Here is a 25,795-nt window from a genome sequence, read left to right as displayed (position 1 = left end):
TGGATTTAATAAACTCTCCTAAAATTGAGGAAAGTGCCTGGAGATGGTCACTTGAAGTTACTACTCAACGCAATGGGAATATGGGGACCCATTGGAAGCTGGAAGCAACTGTGGACTGTGTTCTAAAAGGACTGTAATTCCATGGAGAGTGAGATTGATAAGTATAAAAGGGGAATTTCACTTTCTGCAGTTTAAAGTATAAATTGCCTACAAAAGAAAATAGTATTTAGTCAAAAGTGTTTGTTAGTCATTTGTTACAGTAAAAGTTTTGAAACATGAAATCTTGTTGTTTCATTCTTTCAGCTAGTAACAGGAAGTTCAAATCTCTTTGTAAAAGTTATTAGTCTCTACAGAGATCGTAACAAGATATAGATCATTCAAATTGCTATAGAAAAGGAAAGCTGCTAGATTAGAAATTGTCATTACTTTTCAGTCATTAAATGCTATATGAAACAAAAAGTTGACCAACAACAGTGGCTGATGTGGCAATATTGCTAATTGGTGCACAAATGCCACCTAAGTCCAATGCCAGTGAGGCATATACTTTTTTAAAAAATGCCCAAAACTTGACAACTATGTCATACAGCAGCAAAATAGGAATGCTACTGGACATAGATCAATTATCTACATGAAAGCTTAGCATCTATTGAGGGATCATAGTATCAAACCTTTCAAAGCCACCACACTTACGCTGCTAAAATAACTAATTATTGTAACCAACAAATCATAAGTAACAAAACATACCAACATAAACAAGAGAAAAACAACCAATAAAACCTCTACACTGGGGAGACCAAACGCAGATTGATGACTGCTCTGAGGAACACCTCCTTTCAGTCCACAAGCATGACCCTAAGCTTCCAGTGGCCTGTGATATTAATTCTCCAACTTGCCCTCACACTGACATCTCTGTCCTCAGCCTACTGCACTGTTCCAGTGAAGCTCAACGCAAGCTTGAGGAACAAGCGTAATTTTTACTAAGCACTTTATAGCCTTCAGGATTCAACATCAAGCTGGGCAATTTTAGATCTTAATCTCTGCCTCCATTTTGTTCCCTTTTTATGCTCATTTCATTTTTTCTTCTATTCTTGCTTTCAGTCGGCAGCACACCTGCTCTAGGCACATCTTTTGTTTCTTTGCTTCTTTCCTTGCTCCATCACTATTCGCTTTGGCCATGGAAGATTAACTCTTGGTATTCAATCTCTCCTATTTCTGCCCTATCATGGACCTTCCTTTTATCCTTGCCCCACCTACCCCTTTCTCAAAATCTATTAAAGTTTAAAACTTCTTCCAGTTCTGATGAAAGGTCATAGACCTGGAATGTTAACTCTGTTTCTCTCCACAAATATTGCCTGACTTGAGTATTTCCAGCAGTTTCTGTTTTTATTTCAGGTTTCCAGCATCCACAGTATTCTGTTTTTCAAGCAATAAAACCCCTCAATTTTATACAGAGAGCTACTATTTACTAACTAGCAACTTCCACAGAATTAGCCAAATTGCTCAAAAGATTTCATCAGCCACTATTTTTCTTCTTTATGCAGGTCACAAAGTATACAACTTTAAAAAATAATGTTTATAACATGTACAACACTTCTTTAAAAAAAATGAACAGATAACATTGATCATTTGAGGCTGGAAATGCCTGCAACAAGCTTTTCTCTACAGAATTCTGCTCTTCTGTCTGAGGTATGAGTCAGGAATTTGACCTGGGCCTTCACTACTGGGAATTTCCAGCAATGCTGAGAGTGAACCATTGGAACTGTAGTTTTCACCTGCTCCTGTAGTTAGAATAACCACAGTATCCATGACAACCAGATGGTAAACTTACAGTTATGAACCATGAAAAAGTACTTCCTTCAATTCAGTAAATGAGCTACCATTTTTGGAGACGGCGGTATAGTGGTCATGTCAATGGGCTAGTAATCCAGAGGCTCAGATGAATTCTCTGGGGATTTGGGTTCAAATCCCAGCATGGCAGCTCGTGGAATTTGAATTCATAATTAAATCTGGAATATAAAGCTAGTCTTAGTAATGGGGATCATCAACTGTCATAAAGACACATCTGGTTCACTTATGTCCTTTACCTGGTCTGGCCTATGTGTGACACCAGGCCTACAGTAGTGGTTGACTCTTAACTGCCCTCTTAAACAAGCCATTGAGTTTAAGGGCAATTAGGAATGGGCAACAAATGCTAGCCTTGCCAGCGACGCCCACATTCCATGAATGAATTAAAAAAAAATTCTGTCACTGAGTAGAACTTATGCTTGCGTTGGGCTAGAGCAGAATGTTTATAAGAGATTTGATGCAGTCATGAGATACTGTGATGATGTTGATTAGACGCAGACCATGAAGAAAGACCACCTATTCAAGTACTAGTTGTTTTGATATTTGGAAATGTGGGGAAATAATATGTCCTGTGGCAGTGCTACACCAGTGACAGCTTCAACATGTTCCATAAATCCATCACAGGGAGCAGATGGAAAAAAATTACCTTTTTCAATTCTGTAAAAAAAATACAAAGAGGAGGATGGAGGAATAGAGCAAATATTAAATTCCATCATAGCAAATGGAAATTAAGATGTTAGGACGAAAAAACAAAGTTATTCACATATTAACCAAATTTTGTAAAATGTTTGATGAATTGTATGACAAATGTACACGAAGTCTCGACATTTCAGCATTAATAAGGTGAAGAATATCTGGTATGAGATGCATAAGACATGTGATATATTCAGTATATTTTAAGATTCATAATTTGCAGTCTTATTAAGGCTGCAATGGGACTACGATAAATTTGGAATCACACACCAACAGCTTTTATTTATATAGTGCCTTTAATGTAGGAAGCCATCCTGAACGGCAAACCAGATGCATAATCATGAAATGCACGTCAAGTCAAGGAGATATCTGATTGGAGTAGCTGAAAACTTGATCAAACAGGTGGATTTTAAAGTAGGGTCTTAAAAGGAGAAAGTTGGAGAGGATATGGCAGATGCATTAATGGGTTTTTCATATCAGTCTTCGTAAAAGAGGATTTTAGAAAGCTGTGGTTATAATAAATAGAATTAAAACTCCATTAACATACGGATGTTAAGAAAGAATGTAATAGAGAAAAACAAATATATATTTGTTTATATTTTTACAAATAAAAAGGCATTCAATCTCTCTCATGACAGGTGTCAGCTTTGACTCAGTGGTACCGCTCTGATCTTTGATTCACAGGTTTAAACCCCAATCCAGAGAATTGAGCTCATTATCCAGGCTGACACTTTAGTGCAGCACTGAGGTAGTGCTGCAATGTTGGAGGCACCGTATGTCAGATGAGACTTTAAACTGGGGTCCTCTCAGCAGAACATAAAAGATTCAAGTAGAACAGGAATGCTCTCCAAGTGTCTCCCTCAACCAATACCTAAAATAGATTATCTGGCCATATATTTCTTGCTGTTCTGGGAGCTTGCAGCGCTGTGCAATGTCCCAAGGTCAGAAAAAGTGCTATACTAATGCAAGTTATTATTCCTGTGATAGATTAAAGTTAAGAATCCCAGAATAAATATAATTATATGGCTATATGGATTGGCAATTGGCCAAACAACAGTGGTAGTAAATGAAAAACATGTTGCCTTGGGAAAAAGTAACCAATGGTATTTCATAATGAGTCCTGTTGTTCACAATATCATAAATGGGGTGTAAACAGGTAAGACATACAAAAGATTATCTTCAGAAAGACTTGCACTAATTCTGCAGGTGGATTGGGGTGAAGGCAGATGGATTTTAATGTGGATGAAAGTAGGATAACGTATATAAACAGATAGAAGTAAATGTGTGTCATACAGAAGGGTGCATTTTACAACAGATTGTGAGATTCAACAAAGCCCAACAGCACAAGGCTACATTATTAGGTACTGCCTCTTAGGGGAAGGAAAAGATTACAGGGGCTAGCCCACCCATATGAATAATTAAACAGAACAATTAAAATTAAATGATCTACATTTTGCAAAATAAAGCTTTGCTGTGCCCATTTGTCAAAGTAGCCTTCCACTCAGCCATAAATACATCAGGCCAGAATTTGCGGGAGCAAGGCATCTTGCTGCATGCCCACTTAGTTAGATATTTTAGTGCACCATTCAGCTCGAAATGTTTGTGTCAGAAGTGTGCTGAAAGTGTGAGGTGATCATAGTAAGGGAAACAGGGCATTCTGGGATTTTGCTTGGTGAATGGCGTTATCAACAGTGCATCTCCTTAACCAATGAGATTTAAGGATTGGGAAATAAAGGATGTTGAGTTAAGGGGAATGAATTCTGTGTCAAATCTGGTATAAAAAGAGAAAGAGACGGAAATAAAGATTGGATTGAGAGAGAAATTGAATTAAGAGGGATGGAATAAAAGAGATAGAAGGGAAAAATAAATAAAAGGAATTTAAAATTTGCACTTTAAAAATCTCAAAGAATAATTAACTAACTGAAGAAACAAGACCGCACACTTTTAATTGCTCACTTTCTGCACAAGAGGGTTTGATTTGCAGTCATTAAAATGATCAGATCATTAAAAAGTTACTTATACTTTAATTACTAGACTCAATTTCCTGTGGAAAGTTGAATGGACAATTAACATGCAAATGCAGCAACTTCATGAAACCATCAGGGAGCTGCCATTTTCACAAGACTAATGCTTGAGTGGCGTAACCATCCAGCACCTTGTGCCGGTCCACAATTCATGGGGTATTTCTTCCTCACCACAAGTTGCTAGCCAATTTGTACATAAGGACTGTCATTCATATACTCCTATTTTTCGGCAAATTCCAGCCCTTTGAGTTAGTGCTCTGAGCTGAGATAGGCCCAAAAGAAATCTGTAGATAAAAGCAAACATTGGACCAAACATACTTTGTGATTTTAAACAGTCGATTCTCAAATATTCTATAGGCAAAGTTTCTTACTTTCAGACTCGGTACAGGACCAAGGGCAGGATTTTCCCCTCGTCAGGTGGGCACAGCAGGCGGGCCCGGGAATGGCCGCAAAATGGACCACCGATGGTGATTGGGCTCCGTCCACAATTTCATGATGGCGGACCACTTAAGGTCTGCCCAGCATGAAACGCGGCTCCGCACTGGCTGGGGAAGGCCAAACGGGGGCAGGGGTCCAATGGCGAGCCGATGGCCGGTTTAAAAGTGGCCTAGGCAGCCCCTGGAAGGCTGCCACAGAACATGTCTCCTGACCCTTCGCGATGGGTCCCAAGTGCGGCTGGACACGGCAGGCAGGAGGGCAGGTTGGGTGGGCACTCGGCCCTCTGCTTTTCTGATAAGTGCCTCTCAGACCTCCTGGAGGAGGTGGCAGCCAGAAGGGACATCTTTGTCCCAGGGATGGGAGGAGGAGGTCCGCGGCCTCTGTATCGGCCTCAGGGCGAACGCATGAGACGTGGAACCGTTAGAGGCCCAGTCGCCTTGGTTCCCGGAGGAGGTGGCAGCCATGTGGTGTGGCGCACATGGGTGCAATGCCGTAAGCGCTTCAGTGACCTGCTGTGCTCAGGAAGGGTGAGTACCACGTTGGCATGGGCCAGCGTACAGATGTGTTAAGGTCTGGCTTCCCCCCCGTGGACCTACAGGTGCTAGAGGCTGAGTGCTAACTGTCAATCGTGCTGGAGCTGGCCAATGGGGTGAGCCCTGGTTGCTTGGGCTGAGTGCCTTGTGGCTCGATGGCCACGACTTGGAAGTGCCCAGCCAGGTGCTCCTCAGCTGGGGTTGGCCAGGCTGCAATGGTGCTGCAGGTACAGAGTGGACGAATCAATGTTCCTCTGTTGTTTCAGGAGAAGACAGCCCACAACAAAATAGAAAGGTTGTGGACTGGCGGAGGCTCCGCTAGCTTCCTAATCCCCTCGAGATACGAGCAAGACGCCCTGGAGCTGGAGAGCCAGCACGTCCCACGTGCAACCAGGCGTAGAGAGTCAGGGGTGCCAGACGAAGGTAAGAGCGCAGTGCACAGAGATGAGACTTTTGGATTGGGTAACCATTCTTGTGTAGTCTCTTCATTGATGTGAGCCTCGAACCTGGAGTCCCCATTGATCATTGGACGACGATGGCATCACGATGCAGATCTCCATTGTCTCACCAGTGTGCCTGGCATGCACAGTGACAGTGTGATGACTTTAACTAGTGACATGTCCTTGTTCTCCCTTTTAGGTTCACCAGCAGGCGTGCGCTCTTCGGAGCCTGAAAGGTCACCCCTGACGCCGGAAGGCCACTGGGTATCATTTGCACCTGTGTCATACCCGCTTTCTGAAGCAGGCAGATACCAGCACCTTGGTGGGCATTAGAGAGGTGGCTAGCGTCTCGGTGCACATTGGTGAGGGTACTTCACAATTGTTAGAGGTGCAGGCGGAGGTAGAGTGCGCCCAGGGCGCCAGCAATCAGAGGACTGCTGGAGACCAAACAATGCGCAGTCAAAGGCTGATTATGAGCCTCTGGAGTCGTCCATTAGGCGGCTGATGCTGGCTGTCCAACGAGATGTGGAGGAGGATCTGGTGGAGATCCATGAGGGCATGTGTGCCATGGTCTCTGCTGTGCAGTAGTCCATGTGGAGTATCAACATTGCGTTGACCGTCATGGTGGAGCGCACTGCCTCCTCCATTGAGAGAGTGGCGATTCTCATGGAGAGGCAGCTCCAGGGACAGAATCAGGGGTTCCTGGGGTTGCGCTTGGGCCTGCAAACCCACACACAGGCACTGACCTCAGGTGGTCAGTGTCCGTGTGGGAGATGGATGAGGCACCCAGTATCCCAGCTAGGTGCCCGTTCACCAATGATGTGCAGGGAAGTCCAGAGCGACCTCATGTTGGCGCACGAGCTGCCTGCCATCTCTGTGGGCTCCTCTCAGGGCGCTCTGGATGACAGCAGCAGCTCCTCCACCCTCTGCCAGTTACTGTGGCGTCTGATGAGACTGCGGCGACTGGGGAGATACCCGCCGTGGGACTGGCTGCTCCCTCCCAGGCTAAGCCAGTAGGGGCTCCGCTGGCCAGAGGACGGCTGTCAAGGTCATCAAGGCCAACAAGACAGCAGGGTCAGCAGGCCGTTTCCAGCGACGGGGGAGCACCTACACATAGCACTCGCAAATGTAAGTTAAAAGCACCATGAGCATGAGTGGGACAGGTCATGGGTAATTTTATGTTCATTTATGTTTACTCTATCTATACTGGTCTAGGAATAAAGACCAGAGAAGTTTATTTAAATAGTTTGGAATTGTCAAAATGAGATAAATTTTGTTGTTGTCATCATGGCTTGAGTACGTTTCACCTTTTTATTTTATTGGTGTAGGGTACGCCAGTACGTAATGCTGGACATAAGTGGCTCTGAATTTTATTGCACTGGCACTGAGTGTTCTTTTTGTTCAAATTAAAGGATCCTTTCAGACATCTGGGATGGAGGCAACAGCCCTGGCATGTGTTTGAAGCTGATCTTTGGTAGCCTAGATGAAGGAGTGTTGGATCAAAGTGTTCCTGGTGTCCCTGCCTCCTTGGAGGTTACTGTGGCCTGTCTCTACACCCTCAGGAGTTCTCCTCACTGTGCTCTTCTTCTGACTCACTACTGGATTCATCCTCTGTGGCTTGTGCAGTTGTGTTAAGATCCTTTCCTAACAGTGGATCAGCACCCCCTTGCCAGTGCCAGATTGTGGAGAGTGCAGCATGCAACCACCATTAGTGACACCCGTTCTGGGGGGTATGGTAGTGCACCCCCTGAACGGTCCAGGCATCGGATGCGCATCTTATGACCTATGGTTCTCTCTATTTCCACCTTTGTGGAGGCACGACTCATATTATAACTGCCTCTGTTCTTGGGTGGCAGAGAGGTGTCATGAGCCACCTCTTTAATGGATAGCCCTTGTCACCCAGCAGCCATCCATCCAGTCAGGCTGGAGCACTGAAGAGCCTCGGTACCTGGGAGTGTCTGAGGATGTAAGCATCGTGGGAGTTGCCAAGGTACCTTGCACAGACTTGCAGAATCTGCACCCTGTGATCACACACTATCTGCACGTTCATGGAGTGGAAGCCCTTCCTGTCGACGAAGGCACCCGGCTCACCTGCTGGCGCCTTGATGGCCACATGTGTGCAGTTGATGGCACCCTGGACGCGGGGGAACCCAGCAATCGCTGCAAAGCTTCTGGCTCGCTCAGACAGACTGAATACTCTGAGGGCCTTGCAGACGGCAATGAGTCCTGAAATGAAGCCTGGAAATGCTAAGAATGAAGCCCTGAGCAGACATGAGGCTGCCAAGTACCAATAAGCAACCAGCAGCAAACTATCTCCAAAGCTCCTCACTATTCACACTGGCAATGCTGCTGACCCTTTTTATCCCGCATTTGGGCAAGGTTTGTGAAAATGTCGTTTGGCTGCTTGCCCGTGCAATGAGTGCAAAATCGCACAGGCAAGGAAAAATCCCATTCAATTGGACTCTTAAGGGCCTTAAGTGGCCATTTAATTAATGGTGGGCACCGCTCCGGCACCCACGTGCACCCACTGAGCAAAATATTGCGCAAGTGCGCGATAACGTTGGGACGCTCGCCCGATGTCATTGTGCACTATTTTATTTCCGATTGGGTCGGACGCGTGCCTGCTCACAGGATGTAAAATTCTGCCCCAAAAAACTGTGCTGCTACCTAAAATACACAGAATAAGCTATTTCCATATTCAATGTGTATCTATCTTCTCTTTATAATAAAATGTCTCCTGAATGAAATACAGGAAATCAAGAGAGTCCTAAACTAGCAAAGTTGGGCTTATGGAAGTCACCAAATGGGAAACTCTACATGATATGGGTGCTGCATAAGCTGGAGGAAAGTAGGATGCTCTAGCCCTATGAAATTATGACTACCTTCTCTGTACAAATGTAAAGCAGTTACTGTATGCCATGGACCATCCATGCATCCACGCACATTGGTTCACCTGTCCTTTTCTCATACATCTGCCACAATCTTAGAAACAAACTACACCCTCTCACTAACAAGCCCACTTTGTAACATTGCCATCTGAATCAAGTGCTAGCCAAAATTCAGGTGTTCACTATTCATGAAAAGGTGCAGATTTTAATTTGGCACAGCCAGGTGAATCATATGAGTGTGGAAGAGTCAGACAGAAGTTGAAGAGGGGCCGATTACTCCTGAACAGAGCCACAGCATCAGTTCAGGCATCAGGTACTTTGTGATGCTACCATCATGAGACCAGCTACAAAGAGCTTATGAATAGGAGATCAGGAAGTAGAATCAATATGAGTGGATATTAGGAATAACAAGGGTCATAAAACACTAGGAGGAGTAGTTTATAGATATCCTAACAGTAGTTACACTATTGGACAGGACATCAAACAATAAATAATTTGAGCTTGTAACAAGGGCAATGTAATAATCATGGGAGACTTTAATCTTCATATGGACTGGCAAAGGTCTGTTGCAGCTTCCTAAAACAATACGTTGTGGAAACAACTTGGGACAAAGGGATTTTAGATCTAGTATTGTGCAATGAGGCAGGGTTAATTAGCAGATGCACTGGTTATGAATTTCCAAAATTCCATAGATTCTAGAACAGTTCCAGTGGATTGGAAGTTAGCAAATGTAACACTGCTACAAGGAATGAGGGAGAAAGAAAACAGGGAACAATAGGCCAGTTGGCCTGATACCAGTAATCTCATAGCAAAAGGGCCTCTGGGAAAAAAAAACTGAATTCCATATTAAATTTGAGACTAACATATTCAAGTCCAAAACAAGAACCTTAAACAAAGCCAATTACATTGGTAATTACACAGGTATGTGGGGAGAGCTGGCTAAGGTTGACTGGGTAAATAGATTGAAAGGCATGGTGGTAAATATACAGTAGAAGACTTTTAAAGAAATAATACAAAGTTTGACAAGAATACATTCTGTTCATTCAGCAAGAAAAATCCATCTGTGGCTTCCTAGGGAAGTTGAGGATAATATTAGATTAAAAGAAGAGACCTTTAATGTTTTGAAAAATAGTAGCAAGCCTGAGGAGTGAATGGGAAAGTTTTAGAAACCAGGAAAGGGCAAACAAAATGTTGATTAAAAAAGGGAAATAGAATATGGGAATAAACTAGTCAGGGATATAAAAATTGATTGTGAGAGCCATTACAAGTATATAAAAAGGAGATTATTTACAGTAAACCATGATCCCTTAGAAGCAGAGTTGAGAGAAATTATCATTGGAAACAAGAAAATGGCACAGATGTTGAACAAATATTTTGTATCTGTCTTTACCATAGAAGAAACAAATTACATACAAGAGAGAGAGAGAGAGTAACAAAGGGCTGAATAAGAGTGGGGCACTTAATGTAATTAATATCAGCAGAGAAAAAGTATTAGAGAAACTTAAGAGGCTGTAAGCCAAAAACTAAAAGAGATGGTTACAGAGATAGTGGATGTACTGGTTATGATTTTCCAAAGTTCCCTGGGTTCTAGAATGGTTCCATCAGATTGGAAGTTAGCAAATTTAACACCACTGTTCTTTTTTGTTCTGGTATGAGCGTCACTGACAAGGCCAGCATTTGTTACCCATTCCTAATTGCCCTCGAGAAGGTGGTGGTGAGCTGCCTTCTGTCCAAGAAAGGAAGTCAGAGAAAACAGGGAACTACAAGCTTGTTAGCCTGGCATCAGTTGTTGCGAAAATGCTGGTATCTATTATCATCATAGTTTGAGACACAACATGATTTTACAGAAGGGAAATAGTGTTAACAAATTTAGAGTTTTTTGAGGATGTTGTCAATGTCTTAAAAATTACATTGTTAAGGTTTGTTAATATCAATTATATTGTTAAGGGAAACAGGTGACGGATACTTGAACACATAAATATTGGATAGCTGGGACCCTTGGGTGTATGGGAGGAGTGTTGATTCTGAACAAGTTAATAAACTCTCTTAGCAAGGAAAGGCTGTGTCTTAGTTTTGACTTCAACTAGTGTGAATCCTATTAACAGATAACTAGTAGGGTAGATGAAAGGGAATCAGTAGGTGGAGTATTCTTGGATTTCCAAAAGGCATTCGAGAAGGTGTCACTCAAAAAGGTTAACACACAAGACGAGGGCTCACCGAGTTGGAAGTAATAAATTAGCATGGATGGAGAAGAGGTTGACGGACATGAAGCAAAGAATAGGGAGAAGCAGGGCATTTTCACATTGGCAGGCTGTAACTAGTAGAGTGCCACAAGGATCAGTGCTAGGACCTCAGCTATTTACAATCTATATTAACAATCTATATTAGACAAAGAGACAGGGAGTAATGTATTCAAGTTTGTTGTCAATAGAAAACTAGGTGGAAATGTAAGAGGCTGCAAGGAGATATAGATAAATTAAGTGAATGGGCAACAAGGTGGCAGGTGGAATATAATGTGGGGAAGTGAGAGATTATTCACTTTGGAAGTGAAAATAGAGAAGCATGAAACTTTTAAATGTTAATGTTCAGAGAGACTTGGTTGTGCCCATGCAAGGAACACTAGAAGTTGGCATGCAAGTACAGGAAGCAATTAGGATCGTAAATGGCATGTTGGCCTTTATTGCAAGGGGATTTGGACTAAGGGGTATTTGGACTACAAGAATAAAGAAGCCTTGCTACAATTATATTAATTTTGGGGAGACAACACCTGGAATACTGCGTACAGTTTTGGTCTTCATATTTTTAAAAAATAAAACTTTTAATTCATTCTAAGGGATGTGGGCGATGCTGACTACGCCAGCATTTATTGCCCATCCCTAATTGCCCTTGAGGTGGTGGTGGTGAGCTGCCTTCTTGAGCTACTGCAGTCCCTGTGGTGTAGGTACACCCATAGTGCTGTTCGGGAGGGAGATCCAGGATTTTGACCTGGTGACAGTGAAGGAATGGTGATATATTTCCAAGTCAGGATGGTGAGTGGCTTGGAGGGGAACTTCCAGGTGGTAGTGTTCCCATGCATCTGCTGCCCTCGTCCTTGTCCTTCTAGATGGTAGTGGTCGTGGGTTTGGAAGGTGCTGCCTAAGTAGTCTTGGTGAGTTTCTACAGTGCATCTTGTAGATGGTACACACTGCTGCTACTGTGCATCAGTGGTGGAGGGAATGAATGTTTGTGGAAGGGGTGCCAGTCAAGCAGGCAGCTTTGTCCTGGATGGTGTCGAGCTCCTGGAGTGTTATTGGAGTTGCACTGATCCAAGCAAGTGGAGAGTATTCCATCACACTCCTGACTTGTGCCTTGTAAGATGGTGGACTGGCTTTGCGGAGTCAGGAAGTGAGTTACTCACCCCAGGATTCTAGCCTTTGACCTGCTCTTGTAGCCACAGTATTTATATGGCTAGTCCAGTTCTGTTTCTGGTCAATGGTAACCCCCAGGATGTTCATTGTGGGGGATTCAGTGATGGTAATGCCATTGAATGTCAAGGGGCGATGGTTAGATGCTCTCTTGTTGGAGAGAGTCATTACCTGGCAGTTGTGTGGCGTGAATATTACTCGCCACTTGTCAGCCCAGGTTTTGCTGCATTTGAACATGGACTGCTTCAGTATCTGAGGAGTTACGAATGGCGCTGAACATATCTAAGGAAGTATATTCTTGCCTTGGAGGCAGTACAGCAAAGGTTCACTAGATTGGTTCCTGGGGTGAGAGGGTTGTCCCATGGAATGAGGCTTTGTAAACTGGGCCTATCGTCTCTTGAGTTTAGTAGACTGAGAAGCAATCTCATTGAACTATGTAAGATTCTTGAGGGACCTGACACGGTAGACACTGAGTGGTTATTTTTCTTGGCTGGGCACACAGGGGTATATCCTCAGGATAAGGGGTTGATCATTGAGTCAAGGAGAAATCAAGACCAATTAAAGGAGGCTTCCTGGGATTTTCCAGTTGGGCTGCAGGTTCCCGCAGGTGGCGGGGCTAGTTTAGGCGCTGGGAGGGCCCTCCTGCCTGCCTGGGTGCAGAAACAGCTATTTTGATTTAATTTGTAACCTTCCTGCCGTTGCAACTGAAGGTTTTCCTCGTGTCCTTTTATTTGTGTTTTGGTTGCCACAATGGATATCTGCTCTCCTTTCTCCCCTTTTCTCATTATTCTTTCCTGCTATCTTGCCTCCGTTCCCATCTATGTCCTCAGGTAATCAACCCTCACAAAATACAAATCTTCAGTACTCATCATCTTTCCTGCTTTCATGCCGCCTTCTCAATTTTAACTCCCTCTTAAATAATCTTAGAGCTTCACTCTGTGCCTCTCGTCTTTCTTAGAAAGGCCCACCAAGGCACTCAGCGCTACCTCTGAATGAGCAGCATACCCCAATTGCCCATCCTGTTCTCTCCCCACCCTTTGCACTTGCTGGGGGCTAATTATGCTCAACTCCTTCCCATCCCTCTCATCGTTCCAAGTCTGCCCCTGTTGATTCTGCCCGCAGACTGTCTTTCTCTGTCCCCACTCAGCATCTCCCTCCAGAATGTAGCTCACTTAGTAATAAAGACCTTGACATCCAAGAGTTTATTATGGATGATCACATTGACATTATGACCTAGTAAAGACAGGGTTGAGGACTGGTGACACCTTTCTCCTTAATGACGGTGCTCCGTCAGGCCATATCATCCACTGTCCAGTTTAAACTGTCACAGCAGTGTTGCAGCCCTTGGGTTGGATTTTTAGCCCCTACCGGGGCTGGGATTGGAGGTGAGCAGGATCTAAAAAAAGAGCCCCACCAGCTGGCATGCAGGTTCCCTGTTCCACCCTGCCTCCAAGCAAATTTTGCAGCACGTGGTGAGTAACCATCAAGGCCAATTAAAGGAGGCTTCCTGGGATTTTCCAGTTGGGCTGCAGGTTCCCACAGGTGGCGGGGCTAGTTTAGGCGCTGGGAGGGCCCTCCTGCCTGCCTGGGTGCAGAAACCGCTACAGGCAGCCCCATAGACGAGTCCCCACTCCACTCATAGTGGAGACCTGGCTGTAACATCCGGAGCGCAGGAAGTTGGAAAGAGGGCACCTTCATTTTGAAGTGCTCTCTCATTTGCTTACTGTCTATTGTAGTCTGCTGTTCCTTTCAAGCTGGGAGACCTCTGATTGATCCTCCACCATTGACAGCCCACCCATCATCCCAATCTTTAGGCCAATTTAAAAGGGGGCATCCCCTTGAAAATCATGACGAATAAATGTTTATTGGGAGGTAGATTCAGGACCCGGATACAGTCCCAACCTCTGTTTCCTGCCCAGGAGGAAAACTTCGTTCCACCCTTCAAGCCTCTCATTTAAACTCCTGTTCTGTACCACCCACCCAAATATGTCTTCAAATTTCTCACCAGACATATCATCTCTGCTTTCCTCCGTCAGCCACTATACTGAGCGACTTCTCATCAGTGATGATTTCATCCGTGGTGATTTCAACCTCCATCTCAACTCTTCTTATTCTCTCTTCTGAGTTTACTGCCTTCCTTTCCACTCTAAATCTCCACCTTAGTATACATGGCCCACCTTAGTATACATGGCCCACCCACGTATATGGCCACCTGCTTGATCTTGTCATCTAATCTTGCTGTACTATGTTCATTGTTACATTGCTAGTGAAGTAATCTGTGATCATTTGCTTGAATCGCTCTCTATTCACATTTTCCTCCCCCTCCCAAGTTCACTTCTTTCCTTCTAGATCATAACTTCTGCCCCTATTCTATTTTGTGTTTTATGATTTGTTTTTGGATGGAAGCAGTTGGTGATGATTCTGCTTTTCCCATTTTCACCTCCTCAAAACCTATCTTTTGTTTTACTTGTCGCATGATCCCCTCTTTTGTTTTGTACCATCGTCCCCTTCGTCATTTAACCTCCACTCTTTTTTCTGTGTGTCCTGGCACCAACACTTTTTAACATCTACCTAAGTCACATGCCCACCATATCATCCCAAAAATGAATTTATGCTGACGATATTGCCTTCACAACGCAGGCAAAATCTTTCCAGGATATGGAAACCATGCTAAACTCTGGCCTGTCAAAAATGGCTGAATATTTCTACAAGCGGCGACTGCATCTAAACCCAACCAAGCTCATTGTCTCTGTATCCATCTTGAAAATTGTAAGGCACACAACGCCTTAAATGGCACCTTCTCTGGAGAAAAACTGCAACATGATCCGACTCCCATCTATCCTGGGGTGACCCTTGACCGCTCCCTAACTTACTATAACCACTCTGAAAGACTGCTGAAAAGACCAAGACACGGGTGGGTGAATTCAATAGCAAATCAGATACAAAATGTGAAATAAAGAGAGGGAAGAAAAATTGGATTGAGAGAAAGAGGAATGAAACAAAGGAAAAGAAAATCATTTAAAATTTTCAACAGCAATTAAAACCTGAAGAAATGAGTCTCCACATTTGTAAAGTTAATTTTCAGTGAGAGGTTGGTTTGCAGTAACTAACACTTATCACATCTTTTAAAGGGTACTTAGACTGAAATGGACAAAACTCAACTTTCTATGCTGAGCTTAGTCTGTGTCTACGATGTAAATGCAGCAACATCACTCCATTCAATTCGTTTTGGAGTGAGATGCTGCTTTCTCAATGCTAACAGTGGAGCTGCGCATCTTGGATGAACTTTCCGACTCATCTCCCCTCACCTACAGTTTCTGTAGCATTTGTGCATAAATAATAGTGAGTTCTATTATGCCCATCATTATTTTGTCAGAAAACTATTGGCCATTGTATCTTTCAAAAGATTTAGAAGCACTTAAGGTATATTTTTAAACAAATTATTGCATAATTTATGCTAATATGTTCATTCAGAAATGAATATTAGGTTGAAACCACATGTATCCTCATCAATCTGTTAACTGAGCCTTCTGCAATGCAATATTCAATCAAATAATTCAAAATGCTTTATGTTGTGAACTTCCATTAATTCTACCATATGATCAACTGCCGAGTGCCATGCTTGTTTGGAATATGGAATTATCTGAGCACCTATTACCATTATATTACAACATATCCTAAATCAAGTGATTTGCAATTTAGGACATTGGAATTATATCAGACACAGGACTAAGTGGCTATGGTTTAAATATGTTTCGTTATTAAACAATTTCATGTGAAAGTTGAACAGAGAAGGGAAAAAAAGGTCAAAAATAACTTTACCAAAAATCCAGAGGAATTATCTAGGAGACATCTTAACCTGCATACAAAGTTCCTTTCCAAAAATGGTGAATTTTCTGGAGGAAGCTGCTCAGGGCTGTAATGGGTAATTGGTAATGGAAGGCCATTTTCACCTGAAAGAAAGATAATGTTACATGTCAAAGAGATTTAGAATATGAAAGCTGAAGAAAAACAATTCTGTTTATTTCACATAGTTTAAGAAGTATTCCAAGAAAAGTTTTCCTTATGTAAATAATAGTAGCCATCCAAAGTCATCAGTGCATAATTTTGCCCTGAGATTAAATGCTATATAATCATTTGTAAATTCCCAGAGATTGCATGGCAATCTAACAAATGCAGATTTCATCCATCAGTACCAAAAGACAAAGAAACAACTCCATAAAAAAAAAACCTCCCTCTCTTCCACAGCATGAATAAAAGGACATGTAAGAGTGGTAAGTATTATGCAGTTTCATTTTTGGGTTTAGGTGATAGCAAAAATAATTACATTCCTGACTTGATCATCCCCAAGTATCTGTTATCCTTGTTATTCTACTATCTTAGTTCCGTCCTTCACAGAGTAGCTAATGGGTTGATTGAAGATTATGGACATTGCTTTCAAGAAAACAGAGATTAACAGTTAAAAATAGAAGTTCTTTGCAAACAAGTTATAGCATGGAGCAGAATTAATGCCAGATGTTGAGCTGAAAGCTTAATGACAACAGAGTAAAAAAATGCACCAATATTACTTTGACATAGCATGAAGTTACTGCACAGAAAGTTATCTGAAAGCTGGAAATTCAATTTATTACTTGCCACTGTTTGAAAAGAACCAAATGTAAACTGATTCAAAATACAGCACACTAAACAGTGCCATGTGGTCTTGTGTGTCCATCTGAACAGGCAGATAAGGTTTCAGTTTAGTGTCCCATCTGAAAATCAGCACCTCTGACAATGCAGCACTTAGGACTGAACTAAGTGTTAGGCTAGATTATGTGCTCAAGTCCTTAGAAGCAAAAGTACTAACAATTGAGCCGATGACACTTGGGGCATTAAAAGCAATACGAAGAATGAACAATTTAACAAATGCAGAATGACAAAATACCACAAATACATGATTAATTATAATGGCAGAATGACATGACTTGTGCATGAGTATATCCATCTGTAATTTCACTGGCTAGCCTAGCATAGATTGAACTGTTTAAAGGACTTTTTAAAAACAAGACAAGACACTGACTTAAGATGGCTGCCACAAGTCACCTGACATCCGACATTGCAAGTTGACAAACTCCTGGAAAGTTCTAATGTGAATTACAATTCAGGTATGCCCAGGCACTCTCATGGAATTTCACACTGGGGGATGTCAAGAACTACTTCAAAAGCATTTACTGAAAAATGTACTGCACCTAACATTTACATTTCTATAAAATGTCTGCTAGAACAATAGTTAAATGAAAGATGTTTTCCTATCTCACCAAGATGGATAATGACTCATTCAGGGGGTTAATGGCTGGGACTTTACAGAATTTAATCACCCCCATCCCTGAAAGAAAAGCAAAAGTTGGTTCAGACAAAAGATAAACAGACCCCTTCTGAAATCATTATGGGGAGAGAGGGGTCATGTGACTGAAGTAATCATTTTGAAATCTCTTTAACACAGCACACAAGCTGCTAAAGACAGAAGTGGTCAGTAGTCTGGAAAAGCTGCTAATGATGCAATAACAAGCTCCCTACTTTCCTCTCACAAGTCAAGGCTCTCTCTCTTTTGGAATAAGCACGTCACCTGGTTTGAGAAGCCAACTCCATCAGAAACATACCAGCAAACTATAGATCTCATAATAATTGCAACATCTTCTACATCTTATCGCATCCAAGAAACAAGCTAATTGAAATCAGCTGCAATGTTCAAAATCTACACCTCAAAGGACAATCAAAGACACTTAACTATATTCTTTTCTTTTTTTAAAAAAATGGACTCCCCTTATTTCTGATACCTGTGTGCATGTGCGTACACGCATGTATGCACGTGAACCCTAATGACTGCATGGGGACCGAATGCTTGACATCACTTTTTTTTATTTTTCTTGGATTTAGTGGTTAATATATTTTCTCTTTCGTTGGCTCAAGAAAACCTTGTTTGATTGGCTCCTTACTGCTCACAGCTTAAATAATAAAACACATTCTGAATTGGAAAAGGCACACCCTCATAAAAATAAAGTTAAGCCTTTGCTGTGACCAACCGAGGAGGTTGAATAGAGGGGAGCCAGCTCATAACAATGTTATATTTCTTCACGAAAATTTGCCGGACAGCATTGGCTTAAGTTTCTGAATTTAGTAAATTCACTCTGAGCGTGTAAAATAATACCAGGTAGAAATATGAATTAGAGGCTCGTATATTGAACCTAAAGTCCTTTCAATATATGACTCGTACCTGTATGACATGGCTGCAAGGCAATTATATAATGTATGGTACTCTGATGAACTTCTTTTGTACTACTTTGTTTAAAGAGTCTAAGGTTGAGGGAACATTAATGGTAGAAAAAAAATACAAATAATTAGCATAATAGAGGAGGAAACCTTAATTTCTTGGCCTAATGAGCGTGATAAAGAATGCCCTGAAAACCAGGATATCCTGGGTAAACATTTGTGGACTGGCCCAAGCATTGAATTCCAATGAGATCTGTGTAGAAGAGAATGCAGCACTAATGTTACAGAGCTCAGGATCTTCGTCCTCCCCATTAAACAAAAACAGAAAAATGTTGAAAACACACAGCAAGTGAATCAGCATTCTTGGAGAGAACAGGCAAGATATTGTTTCGAGTACAAATTTTACTTTGCACTAGAAGAGGCAAACAGAGGCTAAAATTAATACAGTTTAAAAAGGGGTAGGAGAATATATAAAATGCTTAAAAAGGAATCAGGAGTAGAATGATGCAACAAATTCTGCTGTATTTGTCTGTGGATATATTACATATACTGACAAAAAGGAATCAAACATTACTCTATATAACATATATATAAATAAAATAATATATAATATATGCACTACTTCTATTCTCTCACCCACCCCTTTTGAATTGTATCAATATATGGGCCAATCTTTGATTTCTCATACTGCTGGACCTATTACACGCTTCCAATGCTTTCAGTTTTTTTTGTTGCTAAGCAAAAACTGCTGCACTAACTGCATATTTGGCTGGCACTGGTATTTCTGCTGCTCAAGGCACATATAGCTATACTGTGCTTGCACTTTCTTCTTCCACGTGGTAATTTGGTCTATCTTTAGGTACAGGACGGTAATTTTCAAAAAAGTTTCAAATGCCATCCCCAGTGCATACAAGGGTTATGACCAAATGGCTGGGTCCAGGGTCGATACAGAAACAGAAGATGAGCAGTTCAGATCAACACACTTTCTTGAAACAGCTTAGTTTTGTAAAAATGAGGCTCATCATTACTACACTAACATCTGAATCTTATTTGTGACAGCACACATAACTGGCTGTGCTTAGTGTACTGTGAAGTGGTTGTGCTCAAGTAATCTACTTGGCTCAACTACTGGATCAGCTTACAGTTTCTAAAGTAGTGGTGCATGATTTGAAGCTTACGATCTGCGCTTAATTTAGCCAGCAGCTGTTATGAAAAGGCACATTTATACAAGCGAGTTTACTCTGGAGTGTGGACAAAATTCGATGGGATTCCAAAATAAAAGTCTACAAACATGAGTCCAAAATAATATTAAGTGATCTCTCAGAAAATAAATTAAACTATTATTGAAAGGTCATAACATGCTATATTAAATACTCTATTTTGAATTCCATGTAACTTACTTAATTTACTTTGAATGACTCTAAACCATTTAAACTTTCCATCTTTGTGTAGGTGCTGAACATCAGGCATCATAGAAATGTATCACAATTATTTTTAGACAGTTATCTCCTTACAAATGTTAACTGTTCACCATTCTCCTTTCTGGAATCCTTACTGATTGCTAATTGTTGAGAGCAATAATGATTTGGTGTGAACTCCAACTTTGGGAGGGTGAAAAATATCAAAGGAAAGGAAATTTGCACGGCATGTATAAGCAGTGCCTGCTCCAATACTGCCCAACTTTGTGCTTTTATAAAGAAATAATACTGATCAAAACAGTTCCTCCTTCTAACAAGAACAACCTTTTCAGATTTAAAATTTCAATGATGGTGACAGATTGGAAAGAGAATTACAAAATAAATTTATCACTTGTAGGCAGAAAAGCAGCAGTTTTATAACTTAGGAAACATAGATTTTCAAAATTAAGGTCAGCTTATCTTGATCTTGTAGCCAACACTATCATTAGTGCCAATGAATGTCGAAGTAATGATAATCCAGCCCTTATACAAAACTGCTGCCAAGGCTCGAGTAAGATTTTTGAGGCAAGGGCAAGGCAGGACAGCAGCTCTTGAGGACTATTGATAGACGGAATGTTGCAAACAGTGTAGGGTCACTCGCTGACACCTTTGTAATAGAATATTAGAGCATCAACACAGGATATTTGGCCATTGCACCTGCATCAATATTTTTCTCTGAGAGTGACCTCGGCTAATCCCATCCATACACTTTAAATTTCCTCTTTTTCAAGCAATTAATTATTTTTAACAAAATCATAGGTGTATAAAAACCATACTCTAATAGTTTGTTGTGATTTTAAGTAGGTATGAGGTTGGAGTGATAAAATTAATATTCATTTTCAGACAGCACCCCTATTATGTGATTCCTTGGAAACCATGAAATTTCTTCTGATTTTTTTCCCCACATTGACAACTAAACCTGGGTTCAGTTTACATTTGATGTGTCTGCTGGCTATATTTAGGACACTGATCATAAATACAGTTAGCAATTGTGAATTGTGACGAAATACATGGTTGAATTTGCTGCAGGAGTTACTTTTAAGTATCACAACGTTAAGGGTCTCAATAACAGAATGCATATAGAAATATGGTCATCAACAGTGTCAAGGAAAAGTGGGCTTTTAGATGAAATCTGTGATAAGAAAAATTCTGATGAAAATCTAAGTGAATTTTTTGCAACCATTTTTAACTAGGCATGTGTTGGTATATAAGTGGCCGAAACAATTGTTTAAAGATATAGCATTAGCAATGCAAATGTCAGCTATAAATAACAGAAACGATATACAATATCACTTGATGCACAGGAGAGAAACAGCGAGAAAAAGAGCAAAATAGAGATAGAAAAGACAGAGAAAGAAAAATAACTTGTCTTTTACCTTACTAAGTATTTAATTGCCAATGAATGGTTTTTGAAAAGTAGTCACTTTTGTTATGTAGGTAACCTGGCAGTCAATACAAGCACAGAAATGAGATTAAATATTATAGTTTTGCAGATGATGTCATGTTAATTAAATCTTAAGAAAATTTTGCATTAATATTCAATTAGGAAACACGCAGCTGGTTGAAGCTTATACCATGCAGGGGATACTGGCTGAAGTTAATGGATCAAGGGAGGGGCCTGGGTGATAATTGATAATTCCTTTAAGGTACACAAGCATTATGAAATGGTCACGGGGAAGGCAAACATTTAAGGTTAATAGCTTTAGGAAAAAACATTCAGGTTCAGAAGAGGAATTATATCTAATATAGGATCGAGGTTTTAAGAGTGATGAAGTGATTGGATAGATTCTGGTTGGATAGGTTATTTGAGCAGGATAGGGATGGTAAAACTAGACATATGCTTATAAACACTGGAGCAAAGAATTAAATTAGCTGCCATGGAGTATTTATTTTCACAAAGTCACAATCCTTTGGGAAAAAAAAACTACCAAAATGTGCAAAGTGAAGCGAAAGTCACCATTGTCCTGGAGGACCATAGGCTGCTCTCTCATTAGAGAGAGATGAATGGTGGTGAGTTTAACATCTCAGGCAAGCGGCAAGGTTGAGAAGGCAGGGCCTTCATGGATGACCTCAGCTGGTACAAGAATTGAACCTGTACTTTTGACATCACTCTGCATCACAAACCAGCCATCCAGCCTGCTGAGCTAACCCACCACAGCTTTTTTGTTAAAAATGAATTCAAAGAGGGCATTTTCAATTACAGTAGGTTAGCTGCTAGCTAGCTGGGGTTATAAGAATTTATAGGCTATTGCTATCTCTTGAACCCTTGGCTAATTGCATTGGAGATTTAGAGAGCAATTTTGTCAGTATTTAGGCTGATCTGCCACAGGTTTTTCATCCTCTCACCCAGGAAACAGCACCACGAGGGGTTAGGCTACATTGTGGGCAGAATTTTACATCCCGCGGGCAGGGGCGCGCCTGACCCGATTGGGTGTAAAATAGTGTGCGATGACGTTGGGCAAGCGCCCTGACGTCATCGTGCATTTGCGTGACATTTCAGTCTGCAGGCGCGCGCAAGTGTCGGCAGTATGTCCGCCAACAATCAAGAGGCCTATTAAGGTATTAACTAAGGTTTTCACTGTCCATCAAACCTTACGGTTGGCAGGCGGGTGAATCGGCCAGGTGGCCTTTGCATTTTTGAGGAAACCTCATCCACGGGCGGGATGAGGTTTCCGACATTAACTTTAAAAATGTTTTGACATAATAAAAATTATGTTTATGTTAATATGAGTGAGTCCTATGTGGGGACATTTTTTCAGATTTTCCAAATCTTTATTTTTGAGTTTAAAATTCTTCAGCTCCCTGCCTTCAGGGAGCTTTCATTGTGCGCTACCCCATGCATGCGCAGACTTCAGCGCTTGCCCTTCTCTCGCTCTCACCCCAGCAGTGCTGAGCCTTTCCATGCGCGTTTCACGCTGGCTGGCTGTTAATTGGCCAGCCAGCGTGAAATCACAGTCAGGGGTCAATCGCGGGCGGCGGACTGTTTACCGGCCGCTCCTGGGCCCGCCCACCTGACCATCCAAAAATCCTGCCCTGTATCTTGCACTATGTTTAGTTAGCTTATGATTGATCAGCCTGATATTTTTCCATTTTTTTGTGCATTCTGACCTTGGATCACTTTCTTGTATCGCTCTCCATTCACATACCCCATCCATGCTACTGGGGGAAAAAATGCTCCAATTTACTTAGGACTTAACTTTCAAGATCCCAACTATCTGGCCTTTGGCTCTCCATTCATCAGAACATTCCTGCAGTTGATTTGGTGAACTATACTCTCACCTCCACTTTGTCCCTAATAAAACCATTACTTGCTCTTGCTCTGGTTGTTCCCCCTGCTATGGCCCTTGTCTCCCCTCTCATATCTTCAAGGGACACAGGCTTGAAAGGATATGGTGGACAACTGGTTTAGCCATAAAGCACTATTGGGTGCTGCTCTTACCTGCTAAGAATGGTCACTATTCCAAGATCATCCTGGAATGCTAAGATACTCTGAGGCTTCTTTTCTCTACTGCAAATGCTCTTCCTAAACCCTTCTCCCATCTCCTCCATCCTCACCTCCAACAATAATAAAATGGAGCTCATGGACTTCACTGTCATTAAGATCGGGATCATCCTGATCTGCCACATCCGTCCCTTCAACTAGCCCATTAAGCGAAACTTCCTGAAAAGCTCCCCACTGCTCAAGATCTGAATTCACATCTTTCTCTAATTTTTCTCCTATCCCCCTCATGCCCGCTCTGAGCTCACATCCATGAGACCCATTTTCTGCTCCATCAGTCCTATTCCCACTAAACTACTGATCATCCACTTTCTCTTCCTAATCTCCTTGCTAGCTGATATTGTTAATGGTTCACTCTAAATACTGACCTTCTCTCCTTGAAATCTGTCCTTGTTATGGCTCTCCTCAAAAAAAAAGCCCTCAACTCCACCGTCCTTGCAAACTACCACCCCATCGCCAACCTTCTTTTTCTCTTCAATGTCTTGACCATATTGTTGCCTACAAATTTTGTGCCCATCTTTCCTGGTTCTTCATGACTGAATCACTCCAGTCAGGTTTCCACCCTTGCCACAATTCAGAAACAGCTCTTCTCAAGGTCACAAATGACACCCTACCAGACTGTGACAAAGGTAAACCTCCTTCCTCATCCTCCTTGACCTGTCTGAACCCTTTGATACCAAAACCTCTCTAGTGTCATTCAGCTGGATGGAACTGCACCCAATTCCATCCATATCTATCTAATCGCAGCCAGAGAATCACTTGCAATGATTTCTCTCCCTACTCATGCACTGTTACCTCTGGTGTCCCCAAGGATCTATCCTTGGTGCCCTCCTAGTTCTCATCTGCACTCTGTTCTTGTGTGACATGAGCTGAAAGCACATCATTAATTTTCATATGTACCCAGCTCCACCTCACCACGACCTCTCTCAACTCCTCCACTGTTGCTAAATTATCAGACTGCTTGTCAGACATCCAACACTGGATAAGCAGAAATTTCATCAGATTAAACATTGGGAAGACTGAAGTCATTGCCTCTAGTCCATACTTCAAACTCTGTTCCTTAGCTACTGACTCCATACCCTTACCTGGCAACTGTTTGCTACTAAACCAGACTGATCACAACCTCAGTGTCATGTTTGATACCAAGTTGAGGTTCTGACCACATATCCAAGCCATCACTCAGACTGCCTAATTCTACCTCTGTAACTCTGCCCTTGCCTCAGCTCATTTGCTTCTGAAACCCCCACCCACGCCTTTGTTATTTCTAGACTTGACTATTCCAATACACTTTTAGCTGGCCTGCAGCATTCTACCATCTGTAACCTGAGGTCATCCAAAACTTTGCTGTCCCTGTCTTAATTTTCCCCAAGTCCAGTTCACCTATCACCCATGTTCGCTGACCTACATTGGCTCCCTGTCAAGCAACACCTTGATTTAAAAATTCTTATCCTTCATTTCAAATCTTTCTATGGCCTCACACCCTCCCTATCATTTTAAGTGCCTCCATCCCCAAACCCTCCATGTTATCTGTTACCATCTAATCCTCAGTTAATGTTTCAAATCTGAATGACTCGAAACGTTAACTGTGTTTCTCTCCGCAGATGCTGCTAGACCTGCTGAGTTTTTCCAGGTATTTTTGTTTTTGTTTTGGATTTCCAGCATCCACAGTTTTTTGCTTTTACCATCTAATCCTGCCCTCTTGTCCATCTCCAATTTTAACTGCTCCACCACTGACAGCCGTTTTTCAACTGCCTAGGCCCTTAACTCTGGAATTCCCTTCCCAAACCTCTCTAATTTCTCTTTCTTCCTTTAAGATGCTCCTTAAAACCTACCTCTTTGGCCAGGCGTTTGGCCATCTGCCCTAACGTTGTCCTATGTGCTTTGTTTCAGCTTGCTTCGGTGAACATATGAACAAGGAGCAGGAGTAGGCCATTTGGCCCCTTGAGCCTGCTCTGCCACTTAATAAGATCATGGCTGATCTGATAGTAACCTAAAATCTGCATCCCGCCTACCCCCGATAACCTATCAACCTATCACCCCGTGTTTACCAAGAATCTATCCACATCTGCCTTAAAAGCATTCAAAGGCTCTGCTTCCAGCACCTTTTCAGGGAAAGAGTTCCAAAGGCTCACGACCCTCAGAAAATTTTTTACCTCATTTTCGTTTTAAATGGGTGACCCCTTATTTTTAAACAATGACCCTAGTTCTAGATTCTCCCACAAGAGGAAACATCCACTGCACATCCACTCTGTCAAGACCCCTCAGGATCTTATATGTTTCAATCAAGTCGCCCCTTACTCTTCTAAACTCCAGCGGATACAAGCC

At 42.0% G+C, this 25,795-nt stretch overlaps 1 protein-coding gene across 2 annotated transcripts in view; it reads right to left on the bottom strand.

Moving 5' to 3' along the window:
• LOC144678860 (aryl hydrocarbon receptor-like) overlaps nt 1-25,795 on the bottom strand; it is a 214,277-nt gene that overhangs the window by 28,241 nt on the left and 160,241 nt on the right. For both annotated transcript variants that reach the window (XM_078538846.1, XM_078538847.1), the window contains one exon: nt 16,088-16,218. In XM_078538846.1, coding sequence (XP_078394972.1) covers nt 16,088-16,218 — 131 coding nt within the window. The remainder of the gene's footprint in view (nt 1-16,087; nt 16,219-25,795) is intronic.

This window comes from Cetorhinus maximus, chromosome 3, assembly GCF_964194155.1.
Source record: "Cetorhinus maximus chromosome 3, sCetMax3.hap1.1, whole genome shotgun sequence".
NCBI classification, from domain to species: domain Eukaryota; kingdom Metazoa; phylum Chordata; class Chondrichthyes; order Lamniformes; family Cetorhinidae; genus Cetorhinus; species Cetorhinus maximus.
The sequence above is the reverse complement of the archived record's forward strand: the minus strand, read 5'-3'. Positions and strand labels throughout refer to the sequence as shown.